This window comes from Dasypus novemcinctus, chromosome 25 (assembly GCF_030445035.2).
Source record: "Dasypus novemcinctus isolate mDasNov1 chromosome 25, mDasNov1.1.hap2, whole genome shotgun sequence".
NCBI classification, from domain to species: domain Eukaryota; kingdom Metazoa; phylum Chordata; class Mammalia; order Cingulata; family Dasypodidae; genus Dasypus; species Dasypus novemcinctus.
Window position 1 is genome coordinate 18,032,122 of NC_080697.1, and position 17,274 is coordinate 18,049,395.

At 50.5% G+C, this 17,274-nt stretch overlaps 1 protein-coding gene across 8 annotated transcripts in view; it reads right to left on the reverse strand.

The window, feature by feature from the left end:
- IFT172 (intraflagellar transport 172) overlaps positions 1–17,274 on the reverse strand; it is a 33,432-nt gene that overhangs the window by 3,084 nt on the left and 13,074 nt on the right. For 4 of the 8 annotated variants that reach the window (XM_058287768.2, XM_058287769.1, XM_058287766.1 and 1 more), the window contains exons 15-41: positions 16,739–16,851; positions 15,813–15,980; positions 11,918–12,054; positions 11,610–11,717; positions 10,068–10,152; positions 9,680–9,772; positions 9,070–9,147; positions 8,583–8,831; positions 8,346–8,424; positions 8,022–8,142; positions 7,686–7,830; positions 7,060–7,149; positions 6,360–6,457; positions 6,062–6,197; positions 5,862–5,978; positions 5,394–5,536; positions 4,555–4,648; positions 4,333–4,397; positions 3,983–4,163; positions 3,689–3,798; positions 3,461–3,590; positions 1,730–1,828; positions 1,424–1,533; positions 1,257–1,320; positions 1,052–1,138; positions 706–822; positions 45–155 (exon numbers count right to left, since the gene is read on the reverse strand). In XM_058287768.2, coding sequence (XP_058143751.1) covers positions 45–155; positions 706–822; positions 1,052–1,138; positions 1,257–1,320; positions 1,424–1,533; positions 1,730–1,828; positions 3,461–3,590; positions 3,689–3,798; positions 3,983–4,163; positions 4,333–4,397; positions 4,555–4,648; positions 5,394–5,536; positions 5,862–5,978; positions 6,062–6,197; positions 6,360–6,457; positions 7,060–7,149; positions 7,686–7,830; positions 8,022–8,142; positions 8,346–8,424; positions 8,583–8,831; positions 9,070–9,147; positions 9,680–9,772; positions 10,068–10,152; positions 11,610–11,717; positions 11,918–12,054; positions 15,813–15,980; positions 16,739–16,851 — 3,128 coding nt within the window. The remainder of the gene's footprint in view (positions 1–44; positions 156–705; positions 823–1,051; positions 1,139–1,256; positions 1,321–1,423; positions 1,534–1,729; positions 1,829–3,460; positions 3,591–3,688; positions 3,799–3,982; positions 4,164–4,332; positions 4,398–4,554; positions 4,649–5,393; positions 5,537–5,861; positions 5,979–6,061; positions 6,198–6,359; positions 6,458–7,059; positions 7,150–7,685; positions 7,831–8,021; positions 8,143–8,345; positions 8,425–8,582; positions 8,832–9,069; positions 9,148–9,679; positions 9,773–10,067; positions 10,153–11,609; positions 11,718–11,917; positions 12,055–15,812; positions 15,981–16,738; positions 16,852–17,274) is intronic. The other 4 variants (XM_058287770.2, XM_058287767.2, XM_071211919.1 and 1 more) reach the window with 1 other exon arrangement.

The following is a 17,274-nucleotide window of genomic DNA, read 5'->3' on the forward strand; positions in this document are numbered from 1 at the left end:
GAGGCCGGGGTAGGCAGGGGCCTCTGCTGTCCACCCGACCTCACCAGGTTGAAAAGGACGTCCCGGAGATCGGCCCAGCCGTGATAGGCCTCAGCACAGTTGGTCCCAGGGGAGCTCACCATGTCTGTGAAGATCCTTTTGTAGATGTTGAAGTTCTGGAGGCAGAAGGGGGAAAGGAGGGCTGAGTGCTAAGGGGACAACTAGAAGAGCGTGTCAGTGGAGTGGAGCCAAAGAGAGGACAGACAAGGCTGTAAATACATGTGTGCGTGGAGGAGCCAGGTGACAAGAGTGGAGAAAGTGTTGCTCTCAGGGAAGAGGAAAGAAAAAGCCATTTCCAATTAGTTGCTGCGCTGTGCCTGGGGCACCCGTGCGAGCTGAAGGCGCAGTCCCTGTAAGAGGCTGGCGTGGGAGACCTGAGGTGCTCAGAAGTCATGTGGATGCTCTGGGGGCAATTAAGGCTCTGGAGGTGAGTGCAGGATTCACTTCTCAAAGACTGTTCTCTGCCTATTAGGAGCACGGGGAGCTCCTGGGGTGTTTCCTCAAAAGGTCTATCCTCGAGAAGTAGGACATCTCAGAAGAGGCTGAGCAGGGACTCTGGGCATGCTGTTTTCTATTGAAAGAATCCTTTGAGAATTCAGTTCCTGAGGGGATGGGTGGTTCTAGAACAGCTGGTGGAAACATTCATCCCAAGGAAAAGGTGGGTACCTGTGGGTTAGCAGGGGCTCCGTGTTGCACGTAGAGGGCAAGTGCCTGGGCGCAGCCTCCCTCCCGGATCAGGTGAGTCGCGTACAAGGCCACGTACTTGTGTAGAATCTTGTAGTTCTGTCCAGGGCGGGAGGAGAAGCATGGGGCAGTGAGGGTAGGGTGGGAAGCTGAAGCCATGGATTTGTTAGGGTATGTATGAGCCGGGTCTTTGACTCCAATTTTGGAGTGCGAAGACCGAGCTCTCTGCTGCTGAGTAGCGGACTTTGGGCTCTGGGCTTGGGCAGGTGGGGAATCAAGGGACAAGGTGTAAGGAGAAGCTGGTTACGGGAAGAAGAGACAGCAGTACCTGCTTGGTAGCTGTTTCAATGCACTTGTCCCACTGGCCCTGCTCCACATACAGATCCAAAGCAGCCATGACATCCACACCCACCAGCTGTGGATCAGGTGAAGACAGTCACAGGAGGAGAGGGAGGGCGTGAGGGGGAGGGCAGGGGGGGCAGCTCTTCAGCCCCTCCCTGCTGTCTGCCTCCATCCAGTTAACTGAGTCTCACCGAGTCTACTTTGCCCTGGTTCTTGAGGAACTCTTTATAATGCTGGTCCACATAGTCTTCATACCTGGGGCGGCACAGAAATCTCTGACTTCACGGTCCCAGGCTGCCCTCCCTTCCCCCAGTCTTTACCAAAAGGCGGTGCAAGTGAGAGGGGGTCACGAGCGTACCGGGGATCTAACTCCTTGGCCACACGCTTGGCCTTGTTCCACTCCTCACCCTCGATGAAAGCATCGATCGCCTCCTTGACGAGATCCAGGTTCAGATAGAGCTCTGCAGCCTGCACGGCGGGAGATGAGGGACTAGAGACCTCGTTCCCTTCCGCTCCCCACTGCTGTGAGTGCCCCCCTCTGCTTCCCAGGGCCTGCAGGCCAAGCCTGCCAAGAGGCCTGCTTCATCCACCTTCCTGGGCTTGGGCGTCACATTCCACTCATCTCCGTGGACTCTACTTCTTTTCCCTTCAGCACTCTACTTACTGCGCTGTGCTTCCCAATTGCAATTAGCTGAGGTCCTACAGCCCGGACTACTTCGAGACTGCGCTGAGGAGGCAGAAACTTGATGGAGAGCTCGGCTGCCTAAGGGGTTCAATAAGAGATGGAAATGGGCAGAAGGAACAAGGCTGGGGCTCTCGGCCTGACCAGCAACTGTTTCCTCCCTCCCTGTGCATCCTCACCCTCCCCTCCTGGGCCAAGCCTGCCTCATGGTCCGTCAGATCCTCTGAGTGACTACCAGGGGGTCTACCTATTCCTTTCAGGTTGTCCTAACCGCTCAGACACTGACACACCGGTTTCTCACAAAAGAGAAATAGTCCCTAGAATAGGAGTCCAGGGCCTTCTGCAACTATTGCTGTGCCAGGCTTTTCTGAGCCTCAGTTTCTTCATTCATAAAAGTGATGCTCTAGAGCTGTACTGTCCAGATGGGAGCCTCTGGGCCCACGTGTGGCTAGTCCAAAGTGAGATGTGCTGAGGTTTTTAAATACACACTGGATTTTAAAGGCTTAGTATGAGAAAAATGAATGTAAAATACCTCAGTAATTTTTTATATTGATTACATGGTGAAATGACACTATTTTAAATATACTGGATTAAATAATAAAACAATTTATTTTATACATTTTAACATGGCGGTGCGGCTACTTGAAAATTTAAAAAGCATATGTCGCTTACATTTGTGGCTTGCATTATATTTCTGTTGGACTGTGCTGGTCTTGATGATGCGATCCTAAAAATTCAGTGATTCTACAAACTCAAGAGCTCCGTAAGCTCACTCTAGTTCCACTGTGATACCGACACCCTTCCCAGATTTCAATTTCCACATGATCCAGTTTGCCCAGTCTCTGCCAACCAACTCCCCACCCCACCCCAGGTCTTTCTCCCACCTGTCTGTGCCTCTCTTCCTCTATCTGCCAACACCTTTGAAGCTTAACTTGCCCCCATCTAGGAAGCCATCCTCTGACTACCTGAAGAGGATAGAGCTGTGCTCAGGCCCCAGTAAGCAACGCTCCAAATGCTCACTCAGCCCTTGCCAGCTAAAGTCTCCTAACCAGTCTCCAGCCCCTCAGCTTCCTTGCCCGCTCCTGGGTGCTGTTCAATGATAAGGCCTCAGAAACCCAAGGGAAGCATTCTACCGTTTTGTTTGCAGGGCTGGTCCATCTCAATCTGCCTCTCAAAACTCCTGATACCGTACGTCACTGAATCCAAGACATTATCTTAACTATGTATGTATTCCCATTTCAAAGATATTAAAGTGGGACTGTAAGTGTGTCTTGGAATTGATGCAACGGGCTGGCAAGGGTTCGTGTGCTGGGTAGAGGAGCCCACACGCTTTCCTCAGGGCCTCTGTCCAGCCCCAGCTGCCGGGTATGAAGCCGCCCTCCCCGCTTCTTCACAAAGCCTTCCTGAGCCCTCCAGCCCACGGACCTGAACTCTACTTTGAACTCCTTTTCTGAACTCCACCTGACTCACACGTCAGCATTCACGCAGATACGACACTGAGCCGCGTCTGACCTCCCCAACGTCTGGCTGCCTGGGCTCTGCCTGACATGCCTTTCACAGGCTCCACAGCTGCTGGGTCTGGCATCTAGCAGGCACGTACCAGACCCCTGTCTCAAGAGTGGACACTAAGAGACACAGGAGGAGGAAGATGAACGCAAAGGAAAGCTGGATGCACTTGGAGGCTGGGGAAAAGGAGGGCGCGGGAGCCCTCACCTTCATCCAGCACTTCTCCACCAGGCTGCTGCTTCCCGAGTCCCGCACTTTGAGGTAGCAGTCGACTGCACGGCTGTACTCTCCAGCCTGCTCCCACTGTCGAGCTTGTTCCACCAGTCCCTCCATGCCCCTGTGGAGCAGAGCGCGCTCGTGACCAGGAAGCAGGAGCGGCCCACCTCGGAGCCCTGCTCAGCCCCGTCCCCACTGCCTGGACTCCTGGCCTCATACCTGGCTCCCTTCTTGGTAGCCTCGCGCTCATACTCTTCCTGCAGTGCCTCCAGCTGACCAGGCATGTAGTCCTTGCAGATGCGCAGAGCGTCGCTCCATAACCCGGCCTCCTGCTGGGACTTCCAGGCATCAGGAGGGCAGAGGCAGGCCTGACAGCCTCCCACTGCCTCACGGGTGCTCTGTCCCATTTGCCCTCTCATTCCTCTTGCCTCTCCCTCCCCCTTCAACGCTAGTCTCCCATGGCTCCCTGTGGGTTCTCACCCCCTCACTGGGGCCCCGAGCCCAGCACCCCACCTTATAGTAATTGAGAGCCAGGCCTGGCCTCTGAGCCCGAAGCAACAGCCCTTCTGCTTTCTGAAAGTCCTTCTCCTCCAAGGCCCCCCGGGCCTGCCCCACGAGCACCTCGGCGACGCTGTCAGGGTCGTGGGCTTCGGCCACACGCTGAGCTGCCTCCCAGTCCTGGTTATGGACAAACCTACCCCCGATGTACACAGGAGAGGCTGTTTTGAGACCTCAGCAGTGGGAGACAAATCACCAAGGGGCTTCCAATTTACTGGTACTTGGTTTGGATGAGGTGAAGACAATGAAAAACTGTGAGGCTGCGAATGGGAGGACAGAATTAAGGAATTTATGGGGCAACTTACATGAGGACTGCCTCCTTGGGTTTACCAGCTCTGATGAATTCAGCCTCAGCCTCTTCAAATTTACCCTATAGGGAGAGAAAGGCAACCACACATGCTGGGGAGGAGGCTTGGCATCGGAGCAGCCAGGAGGCAAGCCAGAAACACTTGGCACAGTGGGCTAGTGGACGGAACGGGAGGGCTCTCTGGAGGATCAAAAGCACTGGGGAGGGGTCAGGCCCTTACCTCATCCTCCAGGTACATGGCGTATCTGAGATGAATCTCAGGGGTTTTGTGCTTGAGGGCCAGCCGTGAGAGTTCAAAGGCAAATTCAAAGGAGCTGAAACAGAAGGTGCAGGTAAGGTCTGCCTACTTTGTACTTCCTTTTGTAAGAGAAAAAGAGGGAAGGCAAGAGAAAACAGAAAGGGTAAGGACCTAGAGAAGAAAAAGGAACAGATGACAAAAGCCAGCACAAAGGAGGAGGTCCACTGTCACAGAGGATCAGGAGACGCCTGGGCAAGCCTGGGATTCCCTAGGAGACCAGCTGATGGCGGCGAAGCGGGATGGGCTGGTGGGGGACGGTGACAAGTGTGCCTTGCTGCTGGCTCCAAGCGGACTGCATGAAAGGGGCTCCTGTGCTCCCATTGCCTCCTCTTCAGCCCCATCCGCACAGACAGTAGAAAAGCAGTTGCTCAAAGGACAAGACGACCCTGGGTGACCTGACCTGGTGCAGTAGCGCTACTACTGGCTTCTATAGTATTTGCTTTAGGAAAGCTCAATGAGCGTCTAACACAATCACCTTTCCATGGCCCAGACGTATGGAACTGGCTCAGCGCAATCTAGCTTTAAAGCTGTCCTCTCCCCACCCTTCTCCTTAAACAGTATTCTGAGTCTCCAGGGAGCAGGAGCAGAGTTTCTTCTTTATTCCTGACCCCTATCACGTCCTTCCAAGGAACATTCCTCATCGTATTTCCTCACCCTTGCCTCAGCTTTTGGAAACATTTTTTCAGGTAGCCATCCATTTTCTTTGTCTACAGGGGCTCTGGCAGGGCTGGGGCTGGTGGAGAGAAGGCTCAGGGCCTCACCAGTTGTCAGCGGCGTGGTCGATGGCAGCTTCCAGGAGCCCCAGCTTGTTAAGCAGGCGCACAGCTGCCTCTCCACCCAGGCTCTTTGCCCACAGATAAGCCACGTGTTTGTGGGCGTTTGCTCCCCCGTGAGCCTTGGCCACCTGCAAGCAAAGCCACTGAGCAACCTGCCAAAACACAGGCACGCAGCCCGCTCCCTTCGCATCTCTACCCTTCTGACCGGAGTTTTGACAAGGATCAAGTACCTGACTTAAAATAGGAGGGAGTGTGGTAAGTTTCAGGGAGTTCACAGACCCTTAAAATTGCACGTTAAATTTTGGGTATATAGGTGTGGACTTTAAAAAAAAAGTTTTGGCAAAAGAGATTACAGTTTTCATTACTTTTTCATGACTAGTTTAGAATTAGATAGGCATTTGAAAGGGAGAAAGGGGGAGAGATGTATCCCCTGGGTGGGCCTGGCCCCTTTACCCGGTAGGCTTCTTCCCAAAGCCCATTGGACCGGTACATGTTCACTGTCGCCTTCCATTCCTGGGCCTCGAGGTAGTGATACTCGGCCTCCTGCAGGCGGCCGTCAGCCTCCAGCTCCTGGGGAAAGGCAGGTCAGGATGGAGAGGGAGAGCTGGAGCCTGGCTGTGGAAGGGATGGGCAGAAAAAGGAGAAGACCTGACCTTGCCCAGATGTAGGTGTGTGTCACTGAGCAGATCTGGGTGATGCTTCCCGACCAGGCGGATCATGTCATCATACAACTTGTGCTTTTTGAACATGGTGATAGCAAGGTCGGGCTCTTCCACTGTCACATATAGCCTGGAAGTGGGAGATACATCCGAGACCTAGATATACCCAGACCCAGATCCCTGCTGCCAGAGTCATCCAGAGAGAGCCTGTCGCTGCCCATCCCCAGACCCCATCGCTTGTTTAGGCTCTGAAGCCGTGTCTCCCTCCTTACCTCCTGAGGCCACAGCTCACCTTTCAGCCTCGCGGTACTTGCCCTGCTTCTCCATCTCCTGTGCCTGAGTGATGTACAGCACTGACACGTCTTCCGGTCTCATGCACTTCATCGCCAGCTGTGCAGACACGCATAGCCAGGGTGGCCCCAGGGGCCAGACCCCATGGGAAGAGGAGGGAGATGCGGAGCAGTCAGGGAAGCAGGGCTTCAAGGGACTTGCCCAACAATCACAGGAGAATGGTCACAGGCACACGACTAGTCAGTCTCGGGGAATTCCAAGTCCACAAGGAGCAGAGTAAGAATTATGCTCTGCTAGGGCAGGAGGGTCAGAGATGCCCTGTGCTGGGGGTGTGTGTGTGTGTCTGTCTGCTCCCATTACCATGATCTGACCCACTGGGCTCTGGGGTGTGGGAGCAGGTTCAGGGTTACCAGTGTGACCAGCGGCTTTAGGAGGGGGATTTCCCATTCGCCTGCTCCCATGCGTATCTCCTGCTCCCATGCATATCTCCTCTCTTCAGAATTATAAGTTTGGGAACACAGGCTTGTCTTCAACTCCTTCCCGGCTCTGTGGCTACACAGCACAATGAGCCAGACCATATTTTGGCATTTTTCCTCAGCTATCAGGGAACTCAGTGAAATAGGGAGATCCGAGACCGAGGAACGTGGCAACAAAACTATGAGGGCAGGTGCTCTCATCAGTCCCTCAGCTCCATCCTCTACCTTGTGGGCTTGTTCCCAGCGGCCGGCCTGTGTGTACATGTCTATGGCATCTTTTGTCCGTTCTCCCTTAGTGTAGAGCTCCTCAGCAATCTGGAGTTGATAAGAGGGAGAAGCAGAAGGTCAGAGCAACAGAACTGAAGCAGCTTGTGGGAAAAAATGACAAATGACGGTGGGGATGGAGTACAGCCTGGGACACTGTTAGCTCAGACCAACAGAGGAGAAAACAGGCTAAGATTGTCTCACGCCTTATACCGTTTCCAAACCAGACCAGCTGAAAAACGGTCTGAAGGCGATGCGATGGGGATTTATAAAGGCCTGGCATTTTGGCCACGCCAGCAGTTCTCTGTTGGAACTCTACTGGGTTATAAAGGAAGACTCACTCAAGCTGGCCCAGGAAGAGGGCTAGAGAACCCTTTATGATTCTAGGACAGAGGTGTGAGGGGGGATGTCTGTGCCATGCTGGGTGAAGTGGGAGAAGAAAACTGCTTTCTTCCCATTTGGGGTGGTGATGCTGTTTGGGCCCTAGAGAGGAAGACTTGGTGAGGTGGCCTCGCTTTGGGGCTGGGCTCCCTCCTCGCCATCCAGCACTGCACTGCCTCATGCTGCAGGAGAGGCCTCTTCCTCACCTCGTACTCCTGCAGAGAGGCGTAGTGCTGGGCCACACGAGGATAGTATTTGGACGCAATGTTCCTGTCCTGTAGGTCTAATATATAAATTGCTTTCTTCCACTGGCGGGCACCCAGGGCGGCCTCAATTGCCTTAATGGAGCACCTGGCATAGTTGAGGGAGACAGAGATATATACCAATAAGGAGAGAGGAAGATAGGTGGAGGCCAAGAGACCCCTCGAGCACACACCACGCTACATTCTGCGATTCTCTCCTCCTAGGCCCTGGTGCCCTACCTTGCCTCATCACCTCCCCTCTCATGCCCACATCTCCTTTACCTCCTCAGCCCACACTACCTGGCTTCAATGTAGTGATTAATGGCTGCGTCAAGCTGCTTCTGCTGCACCAAATGGTCCCCCCATGCCTCCTCTAGTCTCACCACCTCCACTGGGAATGCCAACCGGGCCAGCTCCACCGCTGCCAGAGAGAGGGGGGGAGCTCAGCCCAGGCTTCCAGGGCGGGCTTCAGAAGGGCAGGACGGGGAAGCGAGGTACAGAGAATGGGTGCCAGGTAGAAGAATGAAAGAGAACTGAAGCCAGTTGACCTAAACAGAGGCACCAAAAGAGGAGCTGGAGACACGCTGGGCAAGCGCCCAGAGCACTGGCTGTGGCGGGCTGTACCTTTCATGAACGCGCTGCCTTTACAGTAGCACTCGAGGGCTCGCTGGGGATTTCGAATCTTCTCAAAGAGATCGCCTGCCTGTTGATACATGCCATCTTAGCACAGGGACGCCCCCATGACACAAAGAACCCACTATCAGCTGCAAGATGAAGGGAACACCGCCCGTCAGGGAGGGCCAGGCACCCCAGGACTCCTCTGGGTGGGGGCGGGGCTACGAGCCTTGAAGGGAGCCACACCCTTTCATACAGCTCCCCCTTGATAAGGGCGGAGGTGATGTGCTCCACCAGTTCCGTGTTGGCCAGCAGTTCCTCTCGGGTCAGCACCAGCCGAGCAGCTTTGGCGGGGAGCCCAGCTTTGAGGTAAAGGCTGATGGCAGCCAGGCCATCTCCCTGGCTCTCCTGTAGTTCGCCTGCCCGCTCCTCCTGCTGTGTGTCCATCAGCCACTGGTAGTAACCCCGGCGCAGCTTCTCCAGGGCTGGGTGCCCCTAGACAAGCAGCAGGGAAGAACGAGGGGTCATGGCCCTCCTTCCCACCCTTCCGTCTCCCGGGCTTCTCCGACGCCTCTGTACCAACCGAAATCCGCCCAGGCCACCACGAGTCTGACTCCTCACCAGATCTGGTCCCAGCCCCACTCCTGTTCCCATTCCTATGTCAGGACAAGAGGGGCTTCTGGAGTTGGTGGGACTGAGTTCGGAACAACCGTGGAGAAGAGTGACCCGGTACCTTAGCCTCAGCTACAGCGATGCACTCATCCCAACGGTGCAGCTGCTGGTACATGTCCATGGCCTCCTCGACGGCATTCTAAGGGATATGGAAAAGGACAATGGAGCACCGTGAAGGCACCAGGACCAGAAGTCAGCAGCCCTCCTCAGCCTCAAATGACAGCCTGAGAGGGTCAGAGGCCAGACCCGTCACTTACTGCACAAGCAGAGGAGGATCTACTGTGAAGCTTCAGGACCCCTTCCTAGCAAAGGCCCCTTCCAAGGAAAATCTTCTTAAAGAGGACTCCCCAAACTGCACAAGCTTCTAACCCCACCAAGCCTGAACCCACCCCAGTGTAGGAGAATTGCAAAGACAGGCTCTGGAGTGGAGCAGGAGACAGTAGGCTGTTCATGAGAAAGAAGTACTCAAAGGTCAATGGAGGAAGTTTTCCTAATGTCAGGATTAACACAGGAGAAGGACATTAAGAAGTGAGATGACCTACATTAACCTTTTAAAATGTTCTTCCCAAGCCCTTGCAAGATCGGACGACGGCTGCTGGTTCGTCCCGAGTTTGCCTCCCTTTCTTGCCCCTCGGGTGCCCTCTTCCATCCTGTCTTCAGTCCCCTCTTACCTGCTCCAAGAAGATCATTTCTGCCAGTTTGTAGTTCTTCTCTAGCATGGCTAGACGTGCTCGGACTTGATAAAAGTCTGTTCCTTCTCCACCCTGCAGGGAAAAAGGAGGTTCCAGCCGTTCTGTCTGTGCTCAAAAACTGTTCCATGGGGGCTGAGAGACAGCAAGGTCTTTAGGGATGTGGATGCTAAAGGACCAGGGGCTGGAGGAACTAATGACATCATGGATGTAGAGGCCTGAGGACTAGCGACTCCAAACTGGCCTCACTTGAGGGTGGAAGGGAAGTGGGCAGAGCAGAGGAAACAACGGACGGCTGGAAAGCTGCGAGTCACGGGGCTAAGCAGCCGGGGAGACTGACGGGTCGGGGGGATAACGGGGTAATACTTGCGTATTCTCGAGACACCTGATCTGCAATCTCATTGGTCTCATGCAGGAATCGAGCTTTTGCTACATGGCCCAGAGCAGAAAAGCACCTAGAGTACAGAAGCAGTGATCTTAATAGAAATATTATGATAGGATTATTATGAACTCATTGGTGCAACACACACAGAGTGAGCATCTGTTATGTGCCAGGCACTGTTCTTGGCCCTGGAGACCCAAAGGGGAATCTGCGAGGAGAGCCTTGCCCTCACGGAAAGTACAATTTAGTGGGAGGAGATGACTGGAAACAAACAGATGATGTGAGAGAATGAAATGAAAATACAATGGTGTGGTATCATAGACACTGACTGAGGAGACTATTTAAATTGGTAGTCAGGGATGCCTCTCTGAGGAGCTGACTATTGAGCTGAGACCTGAACACAGGACAGAGTTGGTCAGGGCTGGGTGGGAAAACCCACCGCAGGCAGGGGGAAGAGCTACTAGCATAAAAACTCGATGGCAGAAAGAGGCCTGGCTGGCTCAACAGGCCCAAAGGACGCCAATGGTGCAAATTGGTAATTCACGTGGAAGGAAGCAGAGGCCAAAAGATTATAAGGCCTTAGGTCATGGCAAGGAGTTTGGGCTTTATTTTAAGTACCATGAAGGTTTTTTGTTTTGTTTTGTTCTTTTTAGGAGGTATGGGGGATTGAACCTGGGACCTCATATATGGGAAACAGGCACTCGACCACTGAGCTCCATCCACTCCTCCTACTGAAGGTTTTAAGCAAGAAAATGACACAATTTGATTTATCACACAAAGTGACCTCACCTGCGGTGGGATGAATGGATTGTAGAGGGACAAGAAGAGTATCAGAGACAAATTAGGAGGTGGCTGCAGGAATGTAGATGGGAGAGAGCGGTGGTCTGTACTGGGGTGAAGACAGTTGAAATGGGCCAAATATTCAGATTCAGAAAACATCTTGAAGACAGAATCCTCAGGACTTGGTGACAGACTAGGTATGGGGGAAAAAGGGCCCAAGGATGACTCCTAGCTAAAATAGAAGCAGGTGGCATTTTTGAGCACTCATGACTTCATAAGCTCTTTCCACAAATACTCTCATTCATTCTTCCCTACCACCCTATAAGGTAAATACTATTACTATTCCCATTTTACACAGAGAAAATTAAGTAATCTCTTCATAACAGCACACAACTTGGCAAGTGGCACCAGGATTTGAGCTCCAAGAGCCTGGAATTTGTCCCATTAATTACAATCTTAGGCAGCACCTGGAATACACTTATCAATGCAGGAACTGAGGGTAGCCATATTAAACTTTTATTGAGTACCTAACTATAATAAGAAAGCAAAAAAATAATGAGAGAGAGACTCTTTTATAACCAAGTGTGGGAGGCCATGGAGGAACTGTACTGTGGGACAGATGACACTCCGCTGTTGGTAGTGGGAAGGGACGTGGTGCCGGCACACTGGGCAGGTGCAGCCCAGATGTAAAATGCCCATGCAGTCACCCTCCAACGGGCCTGGCACCTCAGTTCTAATACTCTTCCTCACCTCTCAGCAATGTGTAGCTGCCTTGCCTCTAGCGCCAGTTTACTCAAGGTTTTCCACATCGCTTCTGTTTCTGGGGTCATTTCCAGAGTCTCCAAGAAGGCTGTTGCTCTGGAGAGGGAAGGAAGCAAAGTACAAAGAATGAGGCCAAGGTCAGGATGACAAAGAGGGATGTGGGTGGTGGGGCAGGAAAAGGGAGGGCCACAGCTTCTCCTTGGACTACCAGGCCCTCAACTATGGCCATCCCGGGTGCCACTCTCGCAGCACCAGCCTCCCCCACCATCTCAGGGGTTATGCGCGCAGCCCCTCACCGGGTGTAGTTGCCATCGTCAATGGCTGTTCCAAACTCGATGAGGCCCTCGTCCAATGTGTAGGCCACTGTAGATACACCTTCTGTCACCATGACCTCGGTCTTTCCCCCGCCCCGCTCCAGGCCCACAACATCGCCCTGTAAAAAGTTCATTCCCCCACCCCGCCCAAATTCCAGGTTAGTATTCCACCAGAGTGACAGCAGAACAGGCCCACCTGCACCCAGCCCTGCGGGAATTACAGTGGCCCATGTTTTCGTTTGTTCCTCTGAAGCAGATACATTTCCTTATCTGGGTCCACATCCTTGGGTAAAGCTTGCACAAAGCTATCACAGCACTGGTGTGCGGAGGTCCACTGACAGCCCTGCTTCCAGCAGTACCATGGATGAGGTATTCCTAAAGGTCCTCCTGGGAAAATACATCTTGATCCTGGGTCATAGGTTTTCATTCACTGCTGGCCTCACTTGAAGAAAGTGCCATCAATGTTCCCACCCCCAGCCCCACCCTTCCCCCCAAAGAAAGGGAGGAAAGAAAAAGATCAGTAAACTCAAACATGAGCAAGAACGAATGGAAGGAGCGCAGGCGGGAAGGCCGGCAGGGCCTGAAGACCAACGCAGCGCCAGGACACTAAACCCCGGTGCCCCAGCAGAATGAGGAAGCAGAACCTGAGAAGCCCTCGCCAAACGTGGGACTCTCTTCAGTAAAGGGAAAAGAAGATGCACCACGTGAAATGTAAACCAAAACCACCATGAGATACCATTTCATACCCAGTAGAATGGCTACTATTAAAAAAAAAAAAAGGAAAATAACAAGTGATGGAGAAGAAGTGATGGCGAAGGAACTCATTTCTTGTTGGTGGGAATGTAAAATGGTGCAGCCATTGTGGAAGATAGTTTGGTGGTTCCTCAGAGAGTTAAATACAGAATTACCATATGACCTGGCAATTCCACTTCTAGGGACATATCTGAATGGTTGGTATCGGGGACTGAACCCAGGACCTTGTACGTGGGAAGCAGGTGCTCAACCACTGAGCTACATCTGCCTTCTTACCCAAAAGAACTGAAAGCAGCAACTCAAACAGACATTTGCACACTGATATTCATAGCAGCAGTATTCACAATTGCCAAGAGTTGGAAGCAACCCAAGCATCCATCAACTAATGAGTGGATAAACAAAGTGTGCTATATATCCATAAAATGGAATACTACTTTGCTAAAAAGGAATGAAGTTCTGATACATACTACTCTGTGGATGAACCTTGAAGACATCAGGTTGAGCTAAATGAGTCAGAAACAAAGAGACAGATATTATATGATTCCACATGTATGAAATAGCTAGAATATGCAAATTCACAGCAGAAAGTAGAATATAGGTTACCAGGGGTAGGGAGAGGGAGAATGGGGAGTTAATACATAATAGTTGGAAGAATTCTGTTTGGGGTGATTGGAAAGTTCTGGTTAACGGATGGTAGTGAAGGTAGCACAGCATTGTGAATATGGTTAATCCTGCTGAATGGTACGTGATCTAACAATGGAAGAAAGAAGGCTCAAAAGGACACTGACATCATATCCGGACAACTGAAAAAATTGGAGTATAGACTGTAAGCTTTATATCAATGTTAAATTTCTTGATAACTTGTCAACTGCCCTCTTTTTTTTTGAGGGACCAGGGACCAGGGATTGAACCTGGGACCTTGTATGTGGGAAGCTGGCACTCGACCACTGGGTCACATAGGTCCCAAGCTGGCGTTTCATTTGTTCTACTTGTTGTTTTTCAGCAAGTGCTGGGAACTAAACCCAGGACCTCTCATGTGGGAGGCAGGAGCTCAAATGCTTGAGTCACATCTGCTCCGCCCCCCTCCTTTTTTAGGAGGTAACAGGGATTAAACCTGGGAACTTGTACACGGGGAAGCAGGTACTCACACTGCTGAGCTACACCCGCTCCCCTTACATGTAAGTATTAAGTTTCAAGGAGCATAATGTACACAACTTACTCTCATGTTTAGAAAACATAGATGAATAGATGGACGGATGGAGAAAGACTGACAGATAGATGGATAGACAGGTGGACAAATGGAATGATAAGGCAAATGTGGCAAAAAGTTAAAAATTGGCTCTGGGTATCTGGTTAGAATTCTCTATGAGTTTTACATTATAGTTGTAACTGTCCTGTAAATTTGAAATTATTTCAAAATAAAAAGCTTATGTTAAAAAAAAGACCCAAGAAGAGAGAACAAAAAATCTAATACATGCCTAATTAGAGTCACAATGGAGAGACTGGCAAATGGGAGAAGAGAAGCAATTGAAGAGATAATGGCTGGGAAATGGATGTGACTCAACCAAGTGGGCTCCTGTCTACAATACAGGAGGTCCAGGGTTCGATGCCCAGGGCCTCCTGGTGAGGGTGAGCTGGCCCATGTAGGAATGTCGCCTGCGCAGGAGGGCCACCCTGTGTGGGAAAGCTGCCCAGCACGGGAAAGCTGCCCCACGTAGAAGTGCTGGCTGACACGGAGAGTTGGTGCAGCAAGATGATGCAACGAGAGATACAAAGAAGAGAAAATAAGACGTAGAAGAATGGGGAGTTGAAGTGGTGCAAGAGAGCAACTGCCTCTCTCCCCCTCTGGAAGGTTCCAGGATCGGTTCCTGGAGCCACCTAATGAGAATAAAAGCAGACAAAGAAGAACACACAGCAAATGGACACAGAGAGCAGACAATGGGGAAAAGGGGGGGGGGAGGGGAGAAATAAATAAAATAAATCTTTAAGGAAAAAATAAAGAGATAATGGCTGAGAAATTTCCAGACACTCTGTAGTGAAACTTCAAAACACCCAAGGAAAAAGATTTCTAAAGCAACTGAAGAGAAGAGACAGATGACCAATTCAGAAAGTGCTACTGATAAACTCCTCAGAACAACAACAGAAGTTAATCAATGGGGCAATATATTCAAAAGGCTGAGAAAAATTTAGTGTCAATCTAGAATTGAGAAAAATGTTAATATTTTCAGGTAAACAAAAACAGTTTATCATCAACAGACTTTCACTAAAGAAACTTCTAAATTATATTCTTTAAGAAGAAGTAATTCCAGAAGGAAAATGAGCAATGCAAAAGAAAAGTAGAACAAAGAAATTGGTATCACGATGATGAACCTTAACAAATTTTGTCTGTATAAAATAATAACGTCTAACACTGGGATGAAAAAAGGTCAGAACTAAATTTTAACCAAGGTATCACACTAATACAAAATGTTAGTAATAGGGAAAACCACTCGAGAGGAGGAACTTTGTACTTCCCATGTTATATTTCTGTAATATCATGCTCTAATAAAAAATAAATTCAAAATAAAAAAGGTCAGAACTAAAATACTGGACAACAATGGCAAAGAGGAGTTGACCAAAATTAAAGCCTTTTAAAGTCCTTGTATTGTGTGAGGAGAGTTTGATGTTTACTAACTTTAGATGTTGTTAATTGAAATATATGGCAAACTTTCAAAAACTTGCAATGATCACTGCTATAGAAAGAGAATGCATAATCTCCAAACCAAATGACAGAAAGAAAGAGTGGTTCAAAAAAGGGCAAAACAAGCAAACAAGCAAACAAAGAATTGCAGGCAAAGAAGTGACATGCAAAAGCAGCAGAACTTCCCATGAGACCTGGAGAATCCCCAAGGCTACTGTGACCGAGACCCATACTCCAAGGGCTAATGTAATGTCTGGAATCGAACAAGGATGGTGCTAGTCCACTGTGCCAGTCCACTGTGGGGGCAGGGGTCTAAGCTTCACTTGCCAACGCCATCACAGAGATGATGGCTGGTGAAGAGGGAACACAAGTAACCTTCTGAGCCTCCTCAGGGCTCTAATGCATCAGCTGGACACCTGTCCGAGGAATCAGCTGTCAACATACCTTGATAGAGGACATGGTGACCCTCTCAGGAGCATCAATGTTGTACCACACACACAGGCTGTTTCGGTTCTGTGCTACCAGCACATCACTCCCTGGGACCCACTGCACGTAGGAGCAGAAGTTGAGGATCATTGTCTTAGAGCAGCTTTCAATATCATACAGGTGCAACTGAAGGAGGACAAGGTGGGTAGAACAATCAGAAGGGGATGGTGGAGGGCTTCCTCATTGTCACCATTCTCCAAATAGTGCAGTATGGTAAGCTAACCCACCACTCAGGAACAAGCAAAGTTTCAAAGCTTATTGACCTGAAACTCTTGAAGTTTATGCTAAGTTGGCCTAAGAGAGGCCCACGAGAACACAGATCCACACCCTAAGTATTTAAGCTGGCCGAAGGTTAGACTTCCATTCTTAATAACACTAGGCCGGAGTTATCACCCTGGATTACCAGGACAGGTCACCAGACAAACTAAATGGTCTGGAAAGTTGGGAAGTGGAAAGTCACCAGATTGTCTCTGCTCTTGAGACTGAACCCTTTGGTGACACCACACTGAACCACTAAGAGGCTAGGAGGAACAAGGCCTTGGGCCAGCTTGGTGACATCAGGTCAGCAGAGCTGAAGAGCACTGGAGCCCTAAGGAGGGGCAAAGGTCAGCCAGGCATGAGGAGGGGGAGTGCAGGGGGAAGGAGGTCTTAGGGGGCACAGGCTGTTTGTGAGGAGAAAGAGAGAAACCCACTCCTAAACTTCCCTCCTGACTCTGGTGCCATCATGGCACAAACTCCTCAAGGGTAATATAACAGGGTGGCTTGTGGTAATGGATACAAAGCGTGCTGATCCTTCTACACCTTTTGCCATGCTAATGGTACAGCAGCAAGAAATTATGCCCAACAAGCTTCCCCCCACCAAGGGCTAAGGCCCTTCTTCTCACACGAAGTTTCCGGTCCCTGAAGAGGAGCTTGTGCCCAGTCTCGTTAAGTTCCAGCCAATCCACACGACTCTCATGGCTGATGGTGCCAATGTTGTATCCACAACTCAGATCCACTACAGAGTAAAGGAGAAGAGGTTGAGAGATTCTAAAGGCTGGAAACAACACAAGTGGCCATCAACAAATGAATGGAGAACAAAATGTGGTGCCTACACACAATTGAATATTACTCAGCCATAAGAAAAAATGAAGTTGTGAGACATGCTGCAACATGGAAGAACCTTGAAAACATTATGCTCAGTGAAATAAGTAAGACACCTAAGGACAAAAATTGTATATCACTATTAAGAGATGACTAGAAATAGCAAATTCACAGAGAATGAAAGCAGATTAAAGGTGACTTGAGGGAGAAGTGAAGGGAGAAGGGGGAGTGTTGGTAAAAAAAAGCACAAAAAAAGTTATTTACTAGAAGAGCGATTCCACATAATCTTATATAGGACATGCAGTAGCCTGCCAAAATCCAGCCTTGTGATCATATG